The sequence below is a fragment of the Mesocricetus auratus genome, unplaced genomic scaffold, assembly GCF_017639785.1.
Source record: "Mesocricetus auratus isolate SY011 unplaced genomic scaffold, BCM_Maur_2.0 Super-Scaffold_100028, whole genome shotgun sequence".
NCBI classification, from domain to species: domain Eukaryota; kingdom Metazoa; phylum Chordata; class Mammalia; order Rodentia; family Cricetidae; genus Mesocricetus; species Mesocricetus auratus.
The window spans coordinates 3,747,487-3,774,636 of NW_024429209.1; the positions used below are offsets into that span (position 1 = coordinate 3,747,487).

General features: G+C 44.8%; 1 protein-coding gene across 1 annotated transcript in view; it reads left to right on the top strand.

The window, feature by feature from the left end:
* Positions 1-2,256: 2,256 nt before the first annotated feature.
* Positions 2,257-27,150, top strand: part of Manbal (mannosidase beta like) — a 32,190-nt gene continuing 7,296 nt past the window's right edge. The window contains exons 1-2 of the mRNA XM_005084594.4: positions 2,257-2,484; positions 17,855-18,035. Coding sequence (XP_005084651.1) covers positions 17,886-18,035 — 150 coding nt within the window. The 5' untranslated portion in view covers positions 2,257-2,484; positions 17,855-17,885. The remainder of the gene's footprint in view (positions 2,485-17,854; positions 18,036-27,150) is intronic.

Consider the following 27,150-nt stretch of genomic DNA (forward strand, 5'->3'; position numbering starts at 1 on the left):
GGAAGGAGGAGCTTAGGGAGTCATACTCTGTTGATTACCATCAATAATGTTTCTGTAACCCCCCCCAAAGGATCCTGTCTCTGAATAAAATCACATTCTGTAGTGAAGGCTGGTTCCAATATATCTTCAGGTAGAGGATATATAACTCAACTTATCAAACATCTTCCATGCTGGGCATGGTGGCTCACACCTTTAATCCCAGGACTAGGGAGTCTGAGGCAGACAGGTATCTGTGAGTTCCAAGCTAACTCTATGTAGAGAGTTCTGTCCAGCTAGGGTGACATAGTGAAACCCTGTCTCAAAAACAAACATCGATCTCAGCCTTAGCGCCATCTTCCTTGGGACTCCTGTGCCATGAGAGCGAAGTGGAGGGAGGAGCGAATGCGTAGGCTGAGCACAAGGGAAGAAAGATGAGGCAGAGAGGTCCGGGTAAATCGGCTGTGGGTCCACCCATCGAGGCGGAGGAGCAGAAGTGCAGGATGCTGGAAGGCCGGGCCGGGACGCTGGTACAAGTTGTTGGACTGTGTGCTACTATCCATCCATGTAAGTCTCAATGGACCTGGAACCTCAGCGTCTGCTCGCAGAGACACTACCTCGAGACTTGCGGGCCTTCCTTACTACCCACAACTCAAACAGTCCTGCTGGCCCTCTGCCCGGACCTGCCGCGTTCTGGACTCGTTCTGTTCTCACTTTGTGGCCAAGTGTAACCCGTGTACAATAAACCATCTTTCTCACTGTCTCAAAAAACAAAACAACAAAAAACCAAACATCCCCAAAAGATCATTGTCCTTACCCAGGCTTCATACTGACCCCTTTAGGGCAAGTCCTGTATTTGTTCCCTTCAGACCTCAAGCTCCATCTCTGTATTAGCTACGTTTCTTTCTTTTGTTTAGTTTTTCTTTACACACACACACACACACACACACACACACACACACATACACACACACGACATTGTCTCATCATGTAGTCGGGCTGGGGCTTTCTATGTAGTTAAAAATATACATGTATGTTTTCTTTATACACAGGCCAGAAGAAAGCTTCTGATCCCCTGGAACTGGAGTTAGAAGATTTTGTGCTACCATGCGGGTGCTGGAAATGGAACCCAAACCCTTTTGCAAGCGTAGCAAGTACACTGGGCTATCTCTCCAGCCCTTAGTTATTTGCTTACTGCTGTGATAGAATACTTTGATAGAAGCAGCTTAGGAAGTTTGTTTTGGCTCCTAGTTGATGATTATAGTTCGCCATTAGGAGGAAGTCACAGCAGCAGGAGTCTGGAGCAGCAAGTGTAAAGTTTCATCCTCATCCTCAGCGTTGGAAAAGAAAAAGAAAGGTCAGAAGTCCACACACACAACTGATTTGGGTAGTGGGGACGGCTCACTGGGTGCTTGCTGGGCAAGCATGGAGTTCTGAGTTTGAATCTCAGGCACCCACGTACAAAGCCAGGTGTGGCCACCCACACACCTTTAACCCCAGTGCCAAAGCAGAGAGGAAGGAGGCTGCCGGGGCTTCCCTACCTCAGAGGAGTGACATGGACTGTGATAGAGCTGGACACCTGACAGGTTCACGCACACGTGTACACACACCACACCCGAACCCACCCACCCACACCAACACACGATTAAAAGACTCAGGGGTCAGGGCCGCCATCAGCTGACCTGGGACAGGAGGGTGAACTCTGGAGACAGTTTATCCGTTTGGCTTCCATGCTGAGTTAGTTGTTGACAGGAGGCTTGGTAACTGCCCATGTGAACCTCACGATGTGGGACTTCCCATGAGTGATCAAGAGAGCAAAGAGGAAGTCACAGTGTTTTTCTGACTTAATCTTGGAACGCAAGCCATGTATTTTTCCAATATCCTATGGGTCACACTCAGCCCCATTTAGCATAGGAGACTATAAAAGGCAAGACTATTAGGCACCTGTAACATCCCTGCCCCTTGCGGAGGCTGGCTACCCCCTCTGCCTAAACTCGGCCCCCTTTCGCCGGCTGAACTGACCTGTCTCACTTAACCCAATACTCTGTAACACTTAGCACATTATGGATTTCATATCCACTATGTGATTCCATTCTCTGACTATAAATTCCAGAGGAGCAGAGACGTTCAGTGGCTGCTTTTTAATATATTATAGTGATTTCTTTTTGTCTGAATTATAACACGAGAATCTGTTTGTCCTCCCTCTTATACAGTGGGTTTCTAGCTCAGATTCGAACCAAGTTCTTTCTAAACAGTGTGGAGGCTGTAACTTGAACTGCTCCAAGTTGGAGGCGAGTCGGGGCTACACTGTGAGCCCCTGTCTCAAGTCAAACAAAAATCCATTAAAGCTTCACCCTGCAGTATGCATTTAGGGAAGATCAGGCAGAGGAGGGCGAGGAAGGCCCACACCCAGTAAAGCCGGCAGAGCGGAACCTGCGGATGCTTTGGGCGCATCGCTTCCGGGTCACGAGGAAACACTTCCGGTGCAGAGGATCGCCGGCGCTGGAGGTAAGTATTCAGGTGCCGGGGGTTCGGCGGGGCTTACCGGCGGGCGGGACCGGGGCGGAGCTCGGGCCGCAGCGGCTTCCCTGGGCTGCGGAGGAAAGTTACTTGCGGTGGGCAGTCTGCGTGCCGAGGAGACGGGGCCTCGGCCTGAACCAGAGCTCGGGTTCTTCGAGGCCAGGGCCCAGCCCGCCCTCCGCCAGGTGGAGCCCGGGCATGGCATCTCGCGGGTGCCCTGCGTAGCTGTGTAACCTCGGGCATCTGGCATTTTCCTGTCTCAGTTACCTCCTCCGCGAAGGGGCACATAGGCCTGTGCAGAGATGAAGAGACCGTGAATGTGAAAGTGCTTAGGTGCACAGATCATACTTGAGAGAAAACTCTAAGAGAAAGGGAGGATGGTGCAATGGTCTCCCACTTATTCGCGGTTTTAGTTAACCTGAAAATCGTAAGCGGAAGACTCCAGAAAAGAAACAGCTCGTGGCTTTTAAATTGTGTGCTTTTGAATGGCGTCTGGAAGAACTCAGTGGTAGCGTGCTTACCCGGCGTGCTTGGGTCCGGTGTTCAGTTCCCTGTACTGCTCTGCCCGGCGCCCCAGAAAGAGTATCATGATGAAGTTTCCCCCCTTCCTGCTCTGCATATACATCATCTTGCTCAGCGGATCCCGATGTATGCTACCCACTCATTAGTCACTCAGAACAACTGTGTTCAAGTAACCCTCTGTAATCAGCACAAGAGTAGTAATGCTAGCCTTGGGTTTTGCCAAAACAAAGCCAAAAAGTGCTACTGTTAGGTAAAAAGGTGCTTGAGCCATTAGGCTAAAGTTTCTAAAATCTTTGGTAAGAACAAATCTTTTGTTGTTTGCTTTTTTTTTTTTTTTTTTTTTTTGCGACAGGGCTTCTTCTGGAACTCACTCTAGATCGGCCTGCCTCTGCCTCCTGAGTGCTGGCATTAAAGGTGGGCACCACCACTGCCCTACAAGAACAAATCTTGTATCTGTGAAATTAAGAAAAAAAATGTGTGCTGACTACAGTGTTGCACCCCTGTACTCCCAGCATTTGAGACTTGAGGTAGAAGGATAGTGAGTTTGAAGTCAGCCTGGGCCAAATAGCCTGACCTTGTGTAAAAACAAACAAATTAGGGTTGGAGAGAGGGCTCGGTGCTGCTCTCCCAGAGAGCCCCATTTCAGATCAGGCAGCTCCCAGCCAGCTCCATAGAATCCAGTGCTTCTGGGCTTCAGGGCATGTGCACAATACAGGCAGACACAAGCCACTACTCATAATTAAAAATAAATCTTTACAAAGTTAAAAATCAGGGCTGGTGTGTAGTTTAGTTGGGAGAGTGCTTGCCCAGCACGCAGGAAGCCGTGGGTTTTATCCATAGCACCCAGCATAAGACCTGTGCAGTACAACACTCCTGTACTCCCGTTCTTGGCTGCATAGCAAGCAGAACCTTTCTGAAATTTAAATAAATAAGTGGTAGTTTTGCTTTTGTACCTCAAGTTGCTCAGGTTAAGGCCACAGTGCCTAGTAAGTGTTTACTTAAGGCCAAGGTGCCATTAGATTTGTGAGTAAAGACATGGACAAGAATGGCTCAGCAGTTAAGAACACTGTTCTTCCAGAGGACCCAGGTTCAATTCCCAGCACCCACATGGCAGCTCACAACTGTCTAACTCCAGTTCTAGGGTACCCGACACCCTCATACAGATGATATACATGCAGGCAAAACACCAATGTGCATAAAGGAAAAAATGTTTCTTAAAAGAAAAGAATGTCATATGTCAGACCTTTATGCCTGTGTGAAGGCTTCAGTCAGGCATGCCCTGACACAAGAATACAAAGCCACTTTTTGGGAGTAAGAATTGGTTACATAGGGTTAGGAATGATTTGTTCTGAAAAGCTCTCCATAGAGACTGTAGCTGCCAAGGAAGCTCCTGCAGATACCCAGCAGAAGCAGAAGAACACACCGAAGGCCATTGCAAAGTGCCAACAAGCGAGGAATTGGAAGATGTTAATTTCTGTGATGACAGATGACGGTGAAGCAGAGCTAGCAGTGTGGTCATCATCAGATTTTGCCAGTGTGTTTCAAACTCCACATGCCCCAAAGAATAAGATTATGGATTATAGCTGGGTGGTAGTGGCGCACGCCTTTTTTCCCAGCACTCGGGAGGCAGAGGCAGGCAAATATCTGTGAGTTTGAAGCCAGCATGGTCTACAGAGAGCATTCCAGGCCAGCCTCCAAAGCTACAGAGAAACCCTGTCTTGTAAAACTGAAAAAAAAAAAAAAAGATTATGGATTATGATCCTTGGATAGAAGACATTAAAGTCATCCATGAGATCACTTAAGGAGTGTAGCCCTTGCAAGCATTATTGATGAATTAACAACTTCAGATTGATATGCCATTAAAAAATAAGAGGTTTTTTTTTTTTTCTTTAGACAGGGTTTCACTGTGTAGTTCTGGCTGACCCAGAACTCACTACATAGACCAGACTGTTTTGAACTCACAGAGATCTGCCTGCATTCCTAGTGTTGAGACAAAGGGCATATGTTACCATACCTGGCATCTTGCAATATCTTTTTGAAAGGTTTTTATTAACTGGAGTTTTTAGGGTCAAAATCTGGGTTCTGTCAGTACCAACAAGGTAGATTTGGTCACTGGTCACCAATATTTCAATTTATGAGACAACTGATAGTGACTAGCAGTAAGAGTAGATTGTTCAGTGTGCCCACATTGGGAAAAGGAACAAATAAAAGGATCCTGTGACTTCCAGGTCCCTTCCTGGAATACTGATGTGGGGTCTCAGCTTAAGTAGGGGGGTAGAGGTGTGCACAGCTAAGCAGTCCAGGTCAGGCTATCATCCCTTCTGTCACTGGCCTGCCATTGTCCTTGCTCCAGTCTGCCCTGTACGGTGGTCTGATACTTTGTAAAAACTGAAATCTCTGGACAAGTTTCTGTTTTATTTGGCACCAGGGATTCATCCTTTCTCTTTCCCCAACATGGATCCCTAAGGAAATATCTCCTCCCTTTCACCAGGTGGGGTGGCACATGTCATTAATCCTAACACCGGGGAAGCAGAACTCCAGGCTAGCCAGGCTGCATGATGAGACTGTTACAAACAAACAAACGGAATATCACCTTTTCCAGATATGGTGATTACAGTGTTTATTTTTAAAAAATGCTGGACAGTGGTGGTGTAAGCCTTTAATACCAGCATTTAGGAGGCAGAGGCAGGCAAATGACTGAGTTCCAGGCCAGCCTGGTCTACAGAGCAAGAAACTAAAAGAAAAAGGTCCTGAGCTGTCCCAGCCACCATTACCCTCTGCTCCTGACACCCATCATAACTGTGGCGTGGGTGGCTCCCTTTCCCTGTCTTGTCAGAAGGTCAGAGACAGCCTAATGCTGCATCGACACACCCACCTCACCCACCACTCTATTCACCATACAGGCCTGTGTCATCCACTCATCACAACCCGACAGTTAATGGATCAATAATTGTATTTTGCAAGATGTCTGCACACCAGTTTCAGTCCACAAACTGCCACTTGTGACTCCCTTAGGAGGCAGTTTAGCTTTCCATCAGACAAAATTCTTACCTACTTTTGAGCAATTCTTGGGAATTTATCACCATTGCTATGTGGAAGTAAGTATCCGCTGACACTTTTCTATCCCCTGCCTCTTTTTAGTTGAATTCTCAGAACAGCTTTGGAAAACTCCCTGCCCAGAGTGTATACAGCATTGGGGAACAGTTGGGAGATGCTGAAACCTCTGGCAATTATGTAATCTGTGTTTTCAGAGTTAGTATTTGATAAGTCTTGCGGTATCTACATGCGCCTGTAGTTTTTTATTTTGAAATGTTGGTGGTTTAAAAGTATTTTAGCGGCTGGGGCTGCAGTGCAGATGAAAGTGCTTGCCTAGCATGCATGATGTCCATGTGGGTCCAATCCTCAGCATTGCATAAATGACAACTGATGGCTCACACCTGTAATGGTAGTGCTAGGGGGTAGAGTGAGAGGGTCAGAGGTTCAGGGTCACTCCTGATACCTAGTGAGTTCAAGGCCACCCTAGGATACGTGAGACTGGCTCAAAAAGTATTAAAAACAAATTTGGGGGTGGTGGTGGCTGCAGAGCTGGCTGGGAGGTTAAGAGCACTGACTCCTCTTCCAGAGGTCCTGAGTTCAATTCCCAGCAACCACATGGTGGCTCACAACATCTAAAATGAGATCTGGTGCCCTTTTCTGTCATGTAGGCATACATGCAAATAGACCACTCATATGCAAAACTAAATAAATCTTTAACCCCCTCCCCAATTTTAGGTTTATAGCTCTTTTGAGACACCATTGAGTTTCCCGATAGAACATTTGCCATGATTAATGAGCAGGTGTCAGTACCTCACCATTGACTGGAATCCCTACTTTGTTCAGATTTTCAGTTTCTTCCTAAAGCCCTTCCTCTGTATCCTATCCAGGATAGCACAGAACATCCAGCCAGAGGCTCCTCTTGTGGGCTGTGACAGTTTCTCAGAATGTCCCTGTTTTAGGTGACCCTGATGGTTTTGAGGATTACTCGTCAGTTATTCTGCAGAAGAACCTCCTGGTTGAGATGTGTCTCTTTCTTGTGAGCAAACTGAGTCACAGGCTTCGAGAAGGAAGGCCCCCAGAGGAGCCTGCTGTGGGTGTGAGTGATGCTCTTGATGTTGTTCAGGGTCTCCTGGCTCCAGGGAGTGGTCACCTGCTTCGACACTGTACTTTTAGAAGAAAGTCATTGTGTACATCACACGGTGGGCTTGTGGAAGTGTATGCTACACACACAGGCTGAGTGGCTGCATAAACACTTGCACCAAAGATGCGTCTGTTCTCTGCCGTTGACCCAGCCAGTTGTTTCTTTGTATCATTTATTTTATACCTTAGTTTCTTGTTCTTGTGTTCCTTCTTTGGCTGTTGAATCTCTGACAATGTTTGGTTTGCTTTTTTTGTTTGTTTGAAGCACTTGCATGTTTTCTGCACCAGGCTTATCCTGTTTTTCCTATTTGGAAATTAACCATTTCCTTAAGGAGTCTTGGTTTCTTTCATTGCTCCTGGGCATTCTTGTTTCTGTATTCTTTCAGTGGCTAGAATATGATATGTATGTGTATACATAGCTATAAGTATTTCTGTATATGTCTGTATTAAGCTAACTACACTATGCTGATGTCTCTAGTCCTCCTTTATTGCCTTGTGGATGATCTTCTCTTATTTGGAACCTTCTCCCCATAATCTCATAGGGAATGGCACTATTAGGAAGTATGGCTTTGTTGGGGTGGGTGTGGTCTTGGAGGAAGTGTCACTGTGGAGGTGGGCTTTGAGGTTTCTTGTGCTCAGGATACCACCCAGTGTCTCAGTTGACTTCCTGTTGCCTATAAGATCTAGGACTCCAAAAAAAAAAAAAAAAGATGTAGAACTCTCAGCTACCTTGTCAGTACCATGGCCGTCTGCAAGCCACCATGTCCAATCATGATGATAATGAACTGAACCTCTGAAATGATAAGCAAGCCACCCCAATTAAATGTTTTCCTTCTAAGAGTGCCATGGTCATGGTGTCTCTTCACAACAATGAAAATCCTAAGACATTCCCTCATTTATTCACTTATAATCAGTCCTGGCATGTGTGCGGTGAATTTACAACTGAATCATGTGGGAAACAGCTTTGTTTGTTTGCTTTTGGTTTTCGATACAGGGTTTCTCTGTGTAGCCCTGGCTCTCCTGTAACTAGCTCTATAGACCAGGCTGGCACTGAGCTCAGAGATCAGCCTGCTTCTGCCTCTCCAGTGCCAAGATTAAAGTGTGCACCACCATGCCCAGCCCATGAAGCAGCTTTAGGCAGCTAATTCAAGGTGCATATGCGGCTCCTTTGGCCTTTAGTTTTAGAGATGCCTGTCATCATTTTCAGAGTCACTCACGCCAGGACCTCATTCTCACCACCTCTTCAGCATGTTTAAGATACAGTCAGATTCAGAAAGGTGCCCTGTATTCCATTCTGAACATTTAAATTTGTTTGTGTACATTAAAGGTTATTCTTTGTGATGGAACTTCTTGTTTTTAATGAGTTTTGACCTTCGGTGCTTAACATTTTTCTGTTTACACTATTAAGCTGAGCAGTTTCGCTTCCAAGTATTTGAACTTCATTCATAACCTGCCCATCAGTGCTATTGTTTCTTCAGAGTATGGCATAATTTCAGAATTATCACCTCAGTGGCTCCTGCCTTCTCATGAGCATTACTTGTGAGCTGGCTAGTGTTATTTTAACTGTTTCTACTCTTGTTCCCTAGTCTGGTTTCTATACAGCAGCCAGAGGTAGTGTATGATTTCTTTGCCAAGCACCGTATAATGGCTTTACTTCCACTCAGAGTAAGAGACAAAGCCCTTTTAATGGTCCACATGGCCCTGCCTGGCTTGCTTGTTTTCCCATTCACCTTGGAGCACATTCATGTCTTGGGAACTTTGCTCTGACTAGTCCTCCGTTCTGGAATATTCTAGTAGGTGGTTAAATGCCACTCTTTGCTTTCCTTTTTGGTGGGCACATGTGTACTGGGGACTGTCCAGGGGCTGACATGTGTCACTGACTACATCCCCAGCCCTTTGCTTTCTTGCCTTGACAGAAATGTCACTTTCTCAGCTCCTCTCTGACCACACCACATAAAATGACACACCATTCCCCCTCCTCTGGGTTTTTGAATTTTCAGCCCTGATATTCCACTGTATGTGTCTGTGAGTACTCACCATCGTGGAAGTTCCATGACACACCAGAATGGCATCTGTCCACAGCTATACTTTGGAAGTGTCTGCCTTTGGTCTTTAGCCAGTGAAATTCGTTTATACAAGGCTGCAGGCACTCTGTTTCTTTTTCTCAGTAGTACTTTGCCAAACCTCCCCTGGCTTGATGACAGTGTTATGTGCCCGGCATGCGTCCTTTCAGCGAGGCCCCACCGTGTACGTGCTCATCACCAGCTCCCTTCCTGCTGGACATTGATGTTGCTTCCTGCCTTCCAGTGTCAGGAATGGTCCTGCCAAGACTTCTTTTGTACCTGGAGCCCTTTTCTTTTTAATTGTTTCCTTAATCTAAATTCTAGGAAGTAAGTTATTCAGACAAAGGATATCATCAGCTTTATGACTCTTTTTATATGTTGGCCTAGTGACCATTAAAGAAAAAAAAGTCTAAGTACGTTATGGCTTTGGGCACACGTGTTGATGGCTCACAGTGACATCAACTCTCTAAGAAGCCAAGAGATCATCCACGGTGTACTGGATGTCCATAGTCATGCTCTGTGTGCCTCCAGCTTCCTGCTGCCTAGCCCTGTCAGTCACAGTATCACAGTACCCTAATCCTAATGGTGAGTCTGAGTGTCGTACACCAGTAGGCTTCTCACAGCCGTGAGCATGAAGCATGGTCAAGGGCACTAAGTTTAGAAGGTGCCCCTGGAGTCCAGTTTTCCTCAGCCTTGGCACTAGGGCTGGTGCTCTGGATAGTCAGTTCCTCCAGTAGCCATGCTGAGCTGCCTTGGAATTCACTTCAGGGCCTGCTTAGGAGCCGCTCCAAGCAGTCTGCCTGCAGTTTGAGCCTTGCACCTTGTGCATGACCAAAGATGGTATCCTTGAGGACCGTGCCCCACCTGATTCACCATAATTGGAACCAGACAACACTGGGCTCCCTCCAGAAGTCAGATCCTTCTTGGGAGGAGGAAGATCTGACAGCTCTGAGGATGGGAGCAGGGACAGTGAGTGAGGGGGTAGTTCAGGCTTGGAAAGGCTTCTAGAATAGGCTGAATTGTTACAAGAATTGGCTGTTTTGCTGGCTAAGCACATGACCCTCCAGAGTGACCAGGTTAAAGGGAAACAATAATCATTTGTGTAAGTCCCACTCTGTTTACATAGTGGGTCATTTTATAATCCTTCAGTTGTTTGTCATGTTGGAAAAATCATTTAAAGTAGAGGAACAGCAGGGCCAAGATGGAAGACAGTCACATGGACAGACTGGGTGGGCAGGACTAGTCCCTGGATAGGCTGTGGTGGGCAGGGCTAGTCTCTGGATAGACTGTGGTGGGCAGGACTAGTCTCTGGATAGACTGTGGTGGGCAGGGCTAGTCTCTGGATAGACTGTGGTGGGCAGGGCTAGTCTAGAGAACCATACAATGTTTGTTCAGCTAGTTACATTTAAAGTATAAGAAGCAGTTAGCCAGGCATGATGGTATAGGCCTGTAATCTCAGTACTCAGGAGTCAAAGGCAGCAAGATCAGGGCCAGCCTAGGCTATATGAAAACCTCTGTCCAAAAAAAGTAAAATAAAATAAGTAAATAAACAGAAAAAAAAGAAAAACAGGTGAAATTTTGTTTTGTGTTAAAATATACCGTATCTCTTTTGAGATGGTCTCATGTAGCCCAGGCCTACTTTAAACTTGTGATTCTCCTGCATCTACCTCCAAAGTCCTGGAGATGTGTGCTTCTAAATGTAGCTCAAATTTTACCATTTCTAAGCATAAACTCATTGTCCATGTTGTGTCACTATTAGCACTACTTCTGGAACTTCTTTGCCCTCTTAGACAAAAACTGCAACCTACGCAGAAGCTATTTTCCACAGCTGCTGTGCCGGCTTAGGCTCCCATCAGCAGCTGTGGTGGTTTGTATGAGAACGACCCCCATAGGCTCCTATGTTTGAAAGCATGGTCCCCAACCGGGGAACTGTTTGAGAAGGATTTGGAGGAGGTGTGGTCTTGGAGGAGGTATGTTACTGTAAGGCGGGCTTTGAGGTTTCAAAAGCCCACACTAGACACAGTCTCTGCCTGCTGCCTGTGGATGAGGATCAGACTGGAAAGCTCTCAGCAGCTGCTCCAGGGCCATGCCTGTCTACTGGCTGCCATGATGATCATGGATTAGCCCTCTGAAAATGTAAGCAAGACCCCAGTTAAGTGCTTTCTTTGATAAGGATCACCTTAGGTGTAGTGTCTCTTTGCAGCAATAGAATAGTAACTAAGATAGTGCATGCAACTTCCAGTTTCTCTGCCATTTTTACTGATGCTGGGTGCTCACCTGCCCTTTTTGTATACTTGTTTTACATTTTAAAATTCTGTATGTGTGTGAAAGGAGAGAGAGAGAGAGAGAGAGAGCGCGCGAGAGCGCTCTCATTTTCGGCTTCCACCATGTTGATCCTAGATCAAGCTCAGCCTTCTTCAGGCTTGGCATCAGGTGTCTGTACCTGCTGAGCCACCTTACCAACTCCCACCCCCGGTTTTTGAGACTGATCTCATTCTGCGTCTCACGCTGGCTTTGAACTTGCTGTTTTTGTAACACGGGCTGGCCTAGAACTCATCTTCCAGCTGAGTACTGGGTTACAGACTTGAACTGACTGGCTTCCCATGCTCCCCCTTTGTTTATTTTGTTTCTACGCTTAGTTTTAGGGGACAGAGGCACACCTGCTACAGCACATATGTGAGGGTCAAAAGACAACTTTTGGGAATCTGTCCTTCAAATGCAGGCTGTCAGGCTTGGTGGCAAGTGCCTTGGCCAGCTGAGCCCTCTCTCGGGCATGCTTTGTGGCTTCTGTTTTATTGTTGTCTTGTGGAAGTTCTTTGTCTGTTTGAATGCTAGACTTTTACCGTATGTGTGAGTCACAGATGTCCATTCTGTGTCACAGACCTCCATTCTCTGTCTGTCTTTCACTCTCTGAGAAATGTCCTCTAAACAAAAGCCTTAGATTTTTATGTGGAGTGTAACTGACTTCTTTCTTTCGTTGCTTGTGCCTTTGATGTCACATCCGGGAAAGCATTGCCAAATCCAGTATCGTAGAGAGTTCCCCTAAGACTTCGCCTAACAGTTTTATTTAGATCATAGGTCAATTTGAACTAATCTTTGTATGGAGTACAAGGGGACTGTCTGGCTTCTTTTGTTTGTCCTTGTGCATGCTCTCAGGTTCCTAGCACTGTTTGTTCAAAAGCCATCCTCTCCTATATGGCAATGTTTATTTGGAGCTCTCTGTTCCAGTGGTCTGTATGTCTCATGTCAGTGGCTCTCTGTTTTGACTGTCTTAGCTTTATAATATGTTTGATATCATAAAATAAATCCTTTAACCTTTTTCAAATTAACTTAATTTTAGTAATTTAACAATATGCCATTTCAGCATATAATCAACATAAAACATTACTAATGAGATATTTTACATTCTTTCATAAGAAGTCTTGAAGTTAGGTCTGACTTAATTTACCAGTCACTTCAGTTCAGAGCAGCTGCATTTTGGGGCCCCATGTGGCTCATGAGCACCATGTTGGGTATTGGGTAGCTCAGAGTTAGTTGGAAATTGCACAGTGTGGCACAGAACTCCCTCTGAAAACACAAAGGCTGTCTATCATTCAGGTGGACTTAGGGTTTGAAAGACTCAGGTGCTCTTGGAGAACCACAGGCAGTTCTAGCTTTACAGGATACTAAGAATGGGATAGGGAGCCAGGTGGTGGTGGGGCACACCTTTAGTCCCAGCACTCCCAAAGGGAGGCAGATCTCAGGGTTTGAGGCCAGGCTGGTCTGCAGAGTAAGTTCCAGGACAGCCATAACTCTGTCTCAAAAAACAAAAAAACAAAACAAAACAAAACAAAAAATAGAAAAAAAAAGAAAAAAGAATGGGATACGGCTGGTGGAGGGGTGAGCAAAGGCCTGACTGGCCGCCTGTTGCCTATCCACCGTCTCTCTTGTGTGCGCTAGGTTTTCATGTCTTTCTTTGCTTCTCCATTCAGGCCTGTAGTTTAGAGATGGGCGTGGTAGTGCACACCTCTGCATGCTAGCACATGGGAGATTGAGGCAGGAAGGTTTCCTTGAGTTTGAGTAGACTGTGTTCCATAGGAAGACCCTCTCTCAAAATAACAGCAACAAGACTGGGTAGTGGTGCACACCTTTAATCCCAGCACTTGGGATGCAGAGGAAAGCAGATCTCTGTGAGTACAAGGCCAGCCTGATCTCAATAATGAGTTCCAGAACACAGGGTCTGTGTCTCAGAAAACAAAAAATTACAAACAAAAAGAAAATAAATAAAATAGCAGCAAGAAAAGCAATTTAGAACTTGTCATCTCTGCTTTACTTTTTACTTGGTCAAATCAAAAAGGTCTGGGTGTTCCAAGGTTTGTTCATGCTTCCATCTCACCAGTTTCCAGTTTCCCTCCTGACCACTCCTTCCTGGCCACCTGGGTCCCCTTTCCCACCCCGGGGTCTCCACATTAACTTTTCTTTGTAGTCACATATGTTTCCCTCAAATTACGAGTGTGAGCCACTCCACTCTGCCCCATTGTTCTCATCTCTGTTACTGAAGACCTGCCACATTCACAGAGGCCTTCTCTTCCACCCCATACAAGATCGAGTGGTGCCCTTTCTTAAATGACTCCAAAACAGTTTTCTCTCTGTGTACAGCGTGTTTCCATGGTTCACTGTCTGCCTCCATTTGGAGCAGAGCTCTGAAAACAGGCATTTGTATTTCTGTCTTCGGTCTTTGGTATCCCTAAGAGCTTTTTGACTAGGTGAATGAATAAATAAACAAAATCAGATATGTGTGTCTCAGTTGGTAGAGTGCTTGCTCAGTATTCATAGGGCCCTGGGTCCCAGCCCCAGCACTATGTAAATTGCCTTAAGGATGCAAGCCTGTAACTCCAGCACTTGGAAGATGGAGGCAGGAGAATCAGAAGTTTATGCTCATCCTGGATCAATAATAAGCTCCAGGCCAGCCCAAGATGAATGAGACACTATCTCAAAAGCAAAACAAAACAAAACACAGAAATGTGTGGGTCTTTAGTAAATGCATTGCCTGAGGATTTTTGTATTTGTTAATTTCATTAGCTTTATATTTAGAAAACATTAAAAATTTAAAAAGTTAAAAGGATCGTTCCCTGTGCATATGTCCTGTAATTAAAGAATTATTTACACTTTGCTGAAGTTGCTTCATGTTTTGTGTGTGTTCATGTGTTCATGTATGTGTGGTGTGTGGGTGGAGGTGTAAAGGGAAGCCAGCCTGTTCCAAATCTGCATCAGTCCCAAGTGAACACACAGGAGGCTATATTAATTATGAAGCTATTGGCCTTGCTTGTTTCTTACTGGCTAGCTCTGACTTAAGTATTTACCCCATAATTGTTGATCTAAATATTTCTCTTACCGGAGAATAGTTCCGAACTTCTTACCCCTATCACAGCTACATCTTGACTCCCTGTGTTTCTCCTACCCAGAATCCTCCTCGACTCCTAGTCCCTCCTATCTTGCTTCCCTATTGGCCAACAGTGCTTTATTGACATATACACAGGACTTTCCCCATCATCTCCTCTTCCGTCTAAACAAAAAAAAGGTCTTAACTTTAACATAGTCAAATTATATATAAAAGAACAGTTATCAAGTAAGAACACAGTTACAATATTTTATCTATCAACATTTAGCAAGACTTAAAGAAAATATCATCCATCCCATCTTTGTGAGTCCAAAGTTCTATATGTAGCTTATCTTTTATCATAACTAAGGAAAACTATAATTATAACTATCTGTCTTCAACTCCATCAAAGACTACAGAAGGATAATACATAAACACTAGGATTGACAGAGACATCTTACTGCCCGGACAGTCACCTGGAGTTTCTCTGTAATGTTGGGGCATCCATCTTCAGCCCATAGGCCACAGTGTGTCTGGAAGACTTCTCAGCAAAGCAGGAAATTTCAAACTGTTCATCTGCATCGGTAGTCTGTCAGTCATTTTTCTGTGTCCTGCAGAAAGTCTCGTAGACTCTTCCATGAATCAGGAACCCTGAAGGACTATTTGAGTTCAGCCTGTCACTTTCCTGTGGGTCCTGCATGTCCAGTTTATACAGCAACAGTCAAGCCGTCCAGGCAAGAGCAGTTTCTTGCCCAAATGGCTAATCTTGCCATGTTGAAAGCAAACTCCATAACAAATTTCTTCGATGCCCATCTTCCTCTCAGACGTAATTGGTGCTGCCAGGAGCAGACATTTCTCATTGTCAAGAAAAATCCTAAACCATTTTAAATGCCATTTTCTGAAGGTCTTTGGAAGGTTTGAAGACTGTCTACCTATCTCAAATTTATCTCTGTATATCTAGAAAACCTAACTTTTCTAACTATAAGTTCTGACTATTATAAGTAACTATCTATAATCTGTATTATGCAGTACATTTTAAAAGATCAGTATAAGCACAATACTTAATCAAGAGGAGAAATATACATACCACAAAATTGACCTTGAATTTGTATCACTAAATGAAAAACCATACACATACCATAATTCCCCTTTTTACCATTAAAAAGAGATTGGTTGTGATCATTAACCAATTATAAACAATCCCATTTAAATGAAAATAAAGATTTATAAACAAGATGGGAATTAGGACGTCGTTTGTTCCAAACTGCTTCGTGCTGGAGGGGGGCGCTGTTCATACCATGGGGATCATAACAAAACTCAGAAACCTGTATAAGTCCTTATTTTCAGGGTCTGTGAGGCTAAATCATCTTAGCTGTTTTAGATGTTGAATCACTTGGGCCATTGCTTCCGGGGGTCTTGGTTCATGAAACCACAGAAGCCTGGAAGGAATCCTCAGCTTTTCATTGTCTGTAGAAACATAAACAAAAACTCCTTTCCCAAGTAACATATCCTTATACTTAAAATTTGAAGTCAAGGCATTTTCAAAAGATATAAGTTGAATTAATTCAGTAGCATTTATAATCAAGTGTACTTTAGCAGTTGTTCCTTCTTGAGCAATCAAAAAACTGAAAAACACAATAGCGTACAGTATCCAGACTTTCTGTGTATTTTCCATCTTTACGTGGCTTATTTATCTATTATTATACTTTTATTTCTTTATTTATTTCCTTGAGACTGGATTTCTGTTTGGAAATCCGCCTGCCTCTGCCTCTGCAGCAATTCCTACCGGCGTGCACCACCACAGCCGGCTTCTCTACTTATTTACCACTATGCCATTTCTTTTTCTCTCTCAATCTTACATATATTTTTAAACACACTGTAAACATTTGGAGGTTTTTCTTCATCCAAGTCTGACTTTCCTGTAAATCTTTATGTTTTTCTGGCCACGTGTCTTATCTGTAAAACCGTGGCTGTTTAAACTGCAGTCTTTCCAAGATGGCGGGCGTAAGCATGACTTCAGCTCATTGTCTCAGTCTATGCTGACATCCAGCAAAAGCTGCCGGCCTAGAGATGTGGTCACTGCCACTTCCAGCTGTACAAACACATCTTTCAATTGTTAGCAGAGTCTCTTAAAAAAAAAACCTTGCTTTTTTTTTAATGCTGAGTCAGGAAGACTCCCTTAAGCGTGCCGAGTGAGTCTCTGTTTGTCGCTAGCAAAATAGAGCCCACCTGAGAAAAATGCTGCTACCAAAAAGCCGTGCTTCTCTCTGTCCTTTTTTTTTCTAAAATTCCTTTAAAGCTTTTGTTGTTCTATGTGGAAATTCAATCCCGCTCCTAACACCATTATGTAAAGGGAAGCCTTCCTGCCGGCCTGTTGCAAAGCTGCATCAGTCCCAAATGATCACATAGGAGGCTATATTAATTATGAAGCTGTTGGCCTTGCTTGTTTCTTACTGGCTAGCTCTGACTTAAGTATTTACCCCATAATTGTTAATTTAAGTATTTCTTTTACCAGAGAATAGTTCCGAACTTCTTACCCCTATCACAGCTACATCTTGACTCCCTGTGTTTCTCTTACCCAGAATCCTCCTCGACTCCTAGTCCCACCTATCTTCTTCCTTATTGGCCAACAGTGCTTTATTAACATATACACAGGACTTCCCCCATCATGGAGGCATTTAAAGATCACACATTTAAGGATCACAGTGGCCACACCTTTAGTCCCAGCGCTCAGGAGGAAGAGGCAGATGGATCGCTGTGAGGCCAGGCTGGTCTACTACAAAATGAGTTCCAGGGCAAACCTACCTCAACACCCTCCCATCCTCCCCCCAAAAAAAGAAGAAAAAGAAAGAAACCTGATGTGGTGTTTTGAAAGAAAATGGCCCCCTAAGGGAGTGGCACTATTGGGATATGTGGCTTTGTTGCAGTAGGTGTGGCCTTGTTGAAAGAAGTGTGTCACTGTGGAGGTGGGATTTGAGGTCTCATATATGCTGAAGATACCGCCCAGTGTCTCAGATCACTTCCTGTGAGTCAAGTTGTAAGAACTCTTAGCTCCTCCAGCACCATGTCTGCCTGCATGCTGCCTTGTTTCCCACCATGACAATAATGGACTAAACCTCTGAACTGTAAGCCAGGCCCAGTTAAATGTTTGCTGTTATAAGAGTTGCTGTGGTCATAGTGTCTCCTCACAGCAATAGAAACCCTAACTAAGACACTGACATTCATTCTTTTCATTTAGAATTTGGTTCTGGAGAGGGGTGACTTGGGCCATGGCCTCTGACCTAGACTTCTCACCTCCTGAGGTGCCTGAGCCCACCTTTCTGGAGAACCTGCTGCGCTACGGGCTCTTCTTGGGAGCCATCTTCCAGCTCATCTGTGTCTTGGCCATCATCGTACCCATTCCCAAGTCCCATGAGGCGGTGAGTACTTCCCTGGGGTCTCAGCTTTCTGAATGGCAGACTGGGTTCTTATACTAGTAGACATCACCACATCCCAGATCAGCAGGGACTGTGCTGGTCCTAATCGAGTTAGTATGACCCCTGGATTCCTACCTGATGGATGGAACCAGGTGATTAGCCCTTCATTTGTTCAGGGTTTTGTTTTTGTTTTTGTTTTTTGTTTTTTCGAGACAGGGTTTCTCTATTGCTTTGGAGCCTGTCCTGGAACTCCCTCTGTTGACCAGGCTGGCCTCGAACTCACAGAGATCCTCTTGCCTCTGCCTCCCGAGTGCTGGGATTAAAGGCGTGCACCACCACACCCGGCTGTTCAGATCTTTTTTATAATAATTCATTTTTTTTGAGGCAGGGTTTTATTGTATAACCTAGAGCTGGCCCGAAAATCAATATCTCCATGAGTCTGAATGCTAGGTTTCTATTAAGCTCTTTATTTTATTTTGAGATAGAGTCTAGCTGACTTTAGGTTTGAGGCAGCCTCCCCACCTCAGCCTCCTGGAACTGTAAGTGTGAGCCATCAACCTTGACTTCTATTAAGGCTATGAGCTCCTACTGCATATCAGACTGCTAAGGAGTGTGGCCTCTGCCTTCAAGGAGCTTCTTGTCTTTGGGAGCGATGCAGATATAAAGCAACTCCTACTGATGCATGCCTGTAGTCCCAGCACTTGAGAGATCAAGGCAAGAGGATTGTGAGTTCAAGGCCAGCCTGGGCTGTATAGTAAGATCCTGTCTCCCAAAGTTGGGAAAGAAAAGAAGTAAATTTGCTTTCATGAGCCTGGTGGTGGTGGTGGTCAGGAGACAGAAGCAGATGGATCTCTGTGAGTTTGAGGCCAGCCTACAGATTGAGTTCCAGTACAGCCACGGCCATACAAAGACACCATGTCTCGGAAAAAAATTTCTTTTGTTTGTTTTTGCTTCTATGAGAAGCACAAAGTACAGTATGAGTGAATAACTAGGAGAAGGGACCCAATCATACCCTGGGATTTCCCTGATGCTGAAATAGAATGAGCAGGCTTCTCCCAGGTGAAGTGGGGTTAGTGGGAAGATAGCATTCCAGGGTAGGGGAAGTGCACTGTAGCTCTGGGCTAGTTGAGGGAGCCCAGGACATGACTGTGGCTAGAACAGAGGGGACTCGGTGAGAGGTGCAGCCTGAGGTGTGGGCAGGGCTCAGAGGGTTTGAAGGCAAATGGTGGCATGATCACATTGGCTTTGGGTTTGACTCTGACTCTATGAGTGTCTTTATTCTGCAACATCCTTCTTCCATCCACTCTCATTTTCTTCTGACGTTGATTTGTTGGAGAAAGCAAGATTTTATCACCTGTGAACTACACATTCCAGGATTTGTCTGATTGCTTCTCTGAGTGGCCACTGTTCTCACAGAAGTTCTGTGTAGGCGCTTAAGGCCATTCATTCAGTTGTTTGGTGTACCTGGTACAACTGGTACTCTGGACTTGCTGACTTTACAGTTGTGGTTGGTGTCAGCAGGATCATGGTGTCAGGGTCTCCTGTGCATCGAAAGATCTTTGTAAAGTTCAGATGGTCTTACCTGAGCCTGAATTCTTTGTCCTAAGTGGCTACAGCATCCACTGTTGGTCACCACTGAGATTCATTATTCCTCCTGCATTGCCAGCTGCCATAAAGTGAGCTGCCTGATGTGAACCCAGGTCCTCTTGGAAGAACACCGAGTACTCTTAACCACTGAGCCATCTTGCCAGCTGTGGAGGTGTGAAAGAACATTGCCCCTGAAGGGAGTGGCACTATTAGGAGGTGTGTCACTATGGGGGTGGACTTTGAGGTCTTCTTTGCTCAAGCTTCCCTCAGTGTGGCACTCAGTTGACTTCCTGTTGCCTGCACAATTTAGGGCTCTCAGCTATTCCTCCAGCACCATGTCTGTCTGCACATCACCATGCTCTCCACCATGATGATAATGGACTGAACCTCCTAGACTGTAAAAGAGCCCCTCCCAATTAAATGTTTCCCTATAAGAGTTGCTGTGGTCTTGGTGTCTCTTCACAGCAATAAAAACTCCAACTAAGACACCAACCGTCTATTTGATGTGTTAACTAGATTTTTAAAAAATTTTTTGGTTTGTATGTATGAATAATTCCTGCATATGTGTAAATGAGCATGTGCATGCCTGTTGGATCCCCTGGTAGCTCACAATGGACTGTCCTGGGAACTGAACCCAGGTCCTCTTCAGTATCAGCAAGTACTCTTGTCTACTCAGCCATCTCTCTATCTCCATTTTAATTTCTAAATTGCATTTATTTGCTTGTTTGTTGAGCGTGTGTATGGGTGTGAACTTGTGTGGAGGTCAAAGGACAACTTTGGGAGTTGGTTCTCCCACTATGTAGGGTCTAGGGACAGAGCTCAGTTTGTCAGTCTTGTTAGCAGATGACCTTCACGCTGTGAACCGTGCCACTGGCCTGGTTTTTGTCTCTTTGTTTTGTTACTTGAGATAGGGTCTTGCTTTTAAGCCCAATCTGTCCTTGAACCCTCTCTTCTCCTACTTCAGCCCCCCCCCCCCCAATGCTATAATAGTAAATTGTGCCAGCACACCCAGACACACTAAGTTTTTTTAGGAAAGAAATTGCACCAGGTATAATAGCTCACACCTGTAATTACAGCTCTCAGGAAGCTAAAGCAGGAGGATTGCTGTAAATTTGAGGGCAGTCTAGACTCTAGTAAATTGTAGGCCAGTTTTGGCTACAAGGTGAGATCCTATTTCAGTGGAAAAAAACTGGAATTCATACTGGTGTTTAGAATTCAAACTGAAGACTTTGCTGCTTTTACTTGTGAGGTTACAATTGTACCTTAAAACATTTTTTACATTTATTTATTTTGTGTGTGTATATGTAAGTGTGCATATGCCAATGTGTGTATGGAGGTCAGAGAGCAACCTCCAGGAGTTGGGTTTTTCCTTCTACCATGAGGGTCACTGGGATTGAACTTAGGTTGTCAAGCTTGGCTGCAAGTGCCTTTACCCACTGAGTCATCTTGCCAGCCCTAACAAAATTAACACACAGACATGCATGTAGGCAAAGCACCAATGCACATAAAATAAAAATAAATTATATATATACATATATATATATATATATATTCTTAAAGGTATCTTTTTGGCATCTGGGTGGTCTGTCTGTCACAAGTCAGCAGGTGGGTTTGTATGTTTGCAGGAAGAGAAGGCTGTCGCAGATAGTTGACTGACATTAAGGCGTGTGTAAGATGGCACTGAAGCCATGTGAGAGGATGAAGTCTCCTAAGAAGATACTGAAGTGAGATGAGAAGAGGGCTAAGAGGTCCTGAGGCACACACACTTGTAGTCCCAGCACTTGTGAGTTTGGGGCTGCCTTAGGCTACTGTGGTAGTTTGAATGCAACCTTAGGCTACTGTGGTAGTTTGATTGGCCCCATAATCTCATAGCAAGTAGCACTATAAGGAGGAATGGCTTTGTTGGAGTGCGTGTGACCTTGTTGGAGGAAGTGTTGGAAGGGGTGGGCTTTGAGGTTTCCTATGCTCAGGATACTACCCAGTGTTGCAGTCAACTTCCTCTTGCCTACAAGATGTAGGACTCTCAGCTCTAGTATCACGTCTGCCTGCATGCTGCCATGCACCCCATCATGATGATAATGGACTGAACCTCTGAAACTGTAAAGGGGGAGGCTCTCAATTAAATGTTTTTCTTATAAGAATTGCCATGGTCATTTTATCTCTTCATAGCAATAGAAAACCTAACTAAGGCAGTTACACAGTAAATTCAGGACCAATCTGAGCTGCATAGACACTGTCTGGAGCAGGGGATATGGAAATGACTCAGTGGATAAGTGCTTGCTGTGCTGTTCAGCATGAGGACCTAATTTGGGTCCTTAGCATCCACATGGCTAAATGCACGTGACCCCAGCACTGGGGTAGGTTAAGACAGGCAGAGTACTAGGGCTTGCTGGCCACCAACATAGCTGAAAAACAGCAAGTCCCAGGTTTGGTGTCCTCAGGTCTCTGTATGTGCACATGGATGCATGTACCACACACAGCATGAGCACACACTCAGCACATGTATACAAACAAGGCAAAGGGCAGAGCATCAAGGTGCTCCAGCGTGAACAGGCTCATGGCCTCTGATTATTTGGTCTGTCGTGTATTCTGGCATTTGTGGATGTCACCACTGGACTTTCCACCCATAGTCACATCACATTTTAAAAACACAATCCCTGGCCCGAGTCCTCAGACAGGATATTGGACATTGATTGTAGTAACAAACTTTGTCTGTCTCTAGCTGCTGTTGCTGAAGCTGCTCTGAGTCTCCAGGGAGGGAGGTGATGACCATTGTTTTAATTGGAGAGCTATGAGGGGAAACCATGTTCCGCCCATTGTTCTTAACCTTTTGAAGTGAGCCTGAATCAGTCCCACAGGCTTGCAGGGAAGGGCAGCAGCAGGCTAAGGTTCCACAGGCTTGCAGGGAAGGGCAGCAGCAGGCTAAGGTTCCACAGGCTTTCAGGGAAGGGCAGCAGCAGGCTAAGGTTCCACAGGCTTGCAGGGAAGGACCACAGCAGACTACGGTCCTTAGAAGCAAGGAATTGACAAGGGGCTCAGAAATAAGTCTTCCTCAAATCAACTGAAAGTTGCTCTCTGACCTTGACACATGTTCACTGTGGTACCGCCCATAGTAAATAAATAGATATAACTTTTAAAAATTTAATACATGTCTCCTAAAAAACAAATAGGAAAAAAGGAAAAAAATTAAGTACATGTCTCCTAACTCCCCCAACAAGCAGGAAGACTTAATTTACCTCATCTTTTAAAATATAAATACATTGCAGTAAATCTTTTTCATTTTTCTTGTAGTTCAGAGGGTGGGGAACACAGGGGAGCTACTTTCCTAACTGAACTTTACTGTATTAGCTTTATTTTACTGAGACAAGATTTCACACTGTAGCCCAGGCTGGCCTGAAACAGAGAATAATAGTTTCCCAAGTGCGCCATGTAGGGCTGTTTAAGCAATCTTTGTGAATGCATGTGTATATGTATGGAGGTCAGAGGACAGCTTGCAGGAGTCAGTTCTTTCTACCCTGTGAATTGTGGGGCTCAAACTCAGGTCAGCAGGCCTTTGACCTGCTGAGTCATCTCACTGGCCAGACTACATCTCACTATGTAGACCAGACTGTTCTCAAACTCACTACCCCTCACTATGTAGACCAGACTATTCTCAAACTCACTACCCCTCACTATGTAGAACAGACTGTTCTCAAACTCACTACCCCTCACTATGTAGAACAGACTGTTCTCAAACTTACTACCCCTCACTATGTAGAACAGACTGTTCTCAAACTCACTACCCCTCACTATGTAGAACAGACTGTTCTCAAACTCACTACCCCTCACTATGTAGAACAGACTGTTCTCAAACTCACTACCCCTCACTATGTAGAACAGACTGTTCTCAAACTCACTACCCCTCACTATGTAGAACAGACTATTCTCAAACTCACTACCCCTCACTATGTAGACCAGACTGTTCTCAAACTCACAGAGATCTGTCCACCTCTATCTCCCAAGTGCTAGGCTTAAGAGGGTGTACCACTATATTTGTCTGTTTTTACCTTTTTAAACAAACTTGCTGGGAACTAGAGAGATGGCCCAGTTAAGAGTGCTCCCTGCTCTTTTTTAATAATTTATTTTATTTCATTTACATTGGTGTTTTGTGTGCATGTATGTCTGTGTGAGGGTGTCATCTTCCCTGGAACTGAAGTTACAGACAGTTGTGAGCTGCCATGTGGATGCTGAGAATTGAACCCAGGTCCTCTGGAAGAGCAGTCAGTGCTCTTAACCGCTGAGCCATCTCTCCAGCCCCATTTTTTTTGTTGTTGTTTTTTTGTTTTGTTTTGTTTTATGAGACAGGGTTTCTCTGTTTTGGAGGCTGTCGGTCCAGCCTGGCCTCGAACTCACAGAGATCCGCCTGCCTCTGCCTCCCGAATGCTGGGATTAAAGGCGTGCGCCACCAACGCCCGGCCCCATTTTTTTAAATAATGCTCCCTGCTCTTGCAGAGCACCCAAGCTTGTTTCCCAGCACCCACATTGGGTGGCTCCCAACACCTGTTAACCCTGCCTCCAGAGACTCCAACACCCTCTTCTGGCCTTTTCAGGCACCCACATAAACACACACACATATAAATACAAATAAAATAAATCTTTTTTTCTTTTTGTTAAATGTAAATTAGAAACAAGCTTGTTTTACATGTCAATCCCAGTTCCCTCTTCCTCCTCCTCCTCCCCTGCCCCCCACTGACCCCTTATCCCATCCCCTTTCTGCTCCCCAGGGAGGGTGAGGCATTCCATGGGGGATCTTCAAAGTCTGTCATATCATTTGGGGCAGGGTCTAGGTCCTCCCCCATGTGTCTAGGCTGAGAGAGTATCCCTCTATGTGGAATGGACTCCCAAAGTCCATTCATATACTAGAGATAAATACTGATCTACTATCAGAGGCCCCATAGATTGCCCAGGCCTCCTAACTGACATCCATGTTCAGGGGGTATGAGTTGGTCCTATGCTGGTTTCCCAGTTATCAGTCTGGGGTCCATGAGCTCCCCCTTGTTCAGGTCAGCTGTCTCTGTGGGTTTCACCAGCCTGGTCTTGACCCCTTTGCTCATCACTCCTCCCTCTCTGCAACTGGATTCCAGGAGTTCAGTTCAGTGTTTAGTGTGAATCTCTGCTTCTGCTTCCATAAGCTATTTGATGAAGGCTCTAGGATGGCATATAAGGTAGTCATCAATCTCATTATTGGGGAAGATCATTTAAGGTAGCCTCTCTACTATTGCTTAGATTGTTAGATCTCTGGACATTTCCCTAGTGCCAGATTTCTCTTTAAACCTATAATGGCTCCCTCTATTATGGTATCTCTTTTCTTGCTCTCCTCTATCCCCCCCTCAACTCAATCTTCCTACTCCCTCATGTCCACTTCTCCCCTCCTCTTCTCCCCTTGTCTTTCTCCTAACTCCCTCTCCCTTCCCCCCATGCTCCCAATTTGCTTAAGAAATCTTGTCCTTTTCCCCTTCTCTGAGGGACCATGTATGTCTCTCTTAGTGTCCTCCTTGTTTCCTAGCTTCTCTGGCAGTGTGGATTGTAGGCTGGTAATCCTATGCTCTATGTCTAATATCCATATATGAGTGAGTACATACCATGTTTGTCTTTTTGTGACTGGGTTACCTCACTCAGGATGGTTTATTCTAGTGCCATCCATTTGCCTGTGAATTTCAAGATTCCATTTTTTTTTCTGCTAAGTAGTACTCCATTGTATAAATATACCACATTTTCTTTATCCATTCTTTAGTTGAGGGGCATCTAGGTTGCTTCCAGGTTCTGGCTATTACAAATAACGCTGCTATGAACATAGTTGAACAGATGTCCTTGTTTATGAATGTACATCTTTTGGTTATATGCCTAAGAGTGGAATTGCTAGATCTTGTGGTAGGCTGATTCCCATTTTCCTGAGGAACTGCCATACTGATTTCCAAGTTTGTACAAGTTTGCATTCCCACCAGCAGTGGAGGAGTGTCCCCCTTTTTCCACATCCTCTCCAGCATAAACTGTCATTGGTGGTTTTGATTTTAGCCATTCTGACAGGAGCAAGATGGTATCTCAGAGTTGTTTTGATTTGCATTTCCCTAATAGCTAAGGATGTTGAGCACTTTCTTAAGTGTCTTTCAGCCATTTTAGATTCCTCTATTGAGAATGCTCTATTTAGTTCTGTACCCCACTTTTTAATAGAATTATTTGGTGTTTTGGTAACTAGCTTCTTGAGTTCTTTGTATCTTTTGGAAATCAGCACTCTGTCAGATGGGGTTGGTGAATATCTTTTTCCATTCTATGGATTTTGTCTTGTTGACTGTGTCCTTTGCCTTACAGAAGCTTCTTAGTTTCAGGAGGTTCCATTTATTAGTTGTTGATCTCAGTGCCTGTGCTACTGGTGTTTTGTTCAGTATCAGGTTCAAGGGTACCTCCTACTTTTTCTTCTAAGAGGTTCAGTGTGGCTGGATTTATGTTGAGGTCTTTGATCCATTTGGGCTTAAGTTTTGTGCATGGTGATAGATATGGATCTATCTACAGTCTTCTACATGCCAGCATCCAATTATGCCAGCATCATTTATTGAAGATGCTTTCTTTTTTCCATTGTATAATTTTAGCTTCTAGACAGGTAGACCAATGGAATTGAATTGAAAACCCTGATATTAACCCATACACCTATGAACACCTGATTTTTGACAGATAAAATAAATCTTAACAACAACAAACTGAGGTTGGAAAGATGGCTTGTTTAAGATTTATTTTAAGCTGGGTGGTAGTGATGCACGACTTAAATCCAAGCCTTCAGGAGTGAGAGGCAGGCAATGTTTGTGAGTTCAAGGCCAGGTCTACAAGCTAGTTCTGGACAGCCAAGGCTACACAAAGAACCCTATCTTTTTTTTTTTTTTTTTTTTTTTTTTTGGTTTTTCAAGACAGGGTTTCTCTGTATTGTTTTTTGGACCATGTCCTGGAACTCGCTCGGTAGACCAGGCTGGTCTCGAACTCACAGAGATCCGCCTGCCTCTGCCTCCCGAGTGCTGGGATTAAAGGCGTGCGCCACCACCGCCCGGCAAAGAACCCTATCTTGAAAAAACATACATACATACGTATTTATGTACATACACCTGAAGAGTCTGTGACAGCACGCAGTGCCCTGACCAACTCTACAGCTATCCAAACCCAGATCAATGCTTCAAGTCAAGTCATCACCAACACCTACTCCATCTACAAGCTACTGGACTCCCAAGGAGGAACTGGTGCTACAGAACCAGGTCTAGGAGCACGTCACTTACAGAGTGATGGAGTGATGTGCTGTAGCTTCTGATGCCACTCCAACAAATGAAGTTTTGATGGAGGGGTAGGAAGGGTGGAGGAATGAAACAGTGCATACTTAGAGGAGAGAGGCCGAACCATGTTGATGTCTGTGGTCCATGCTGCCACCAGGGAACATGCCTGGGTCCATGGTCCTGCTGCAGCTGGAGGCTTCGTTGATGTAGGTGGCCCGTGTTACCAGCAGAGGCCATGC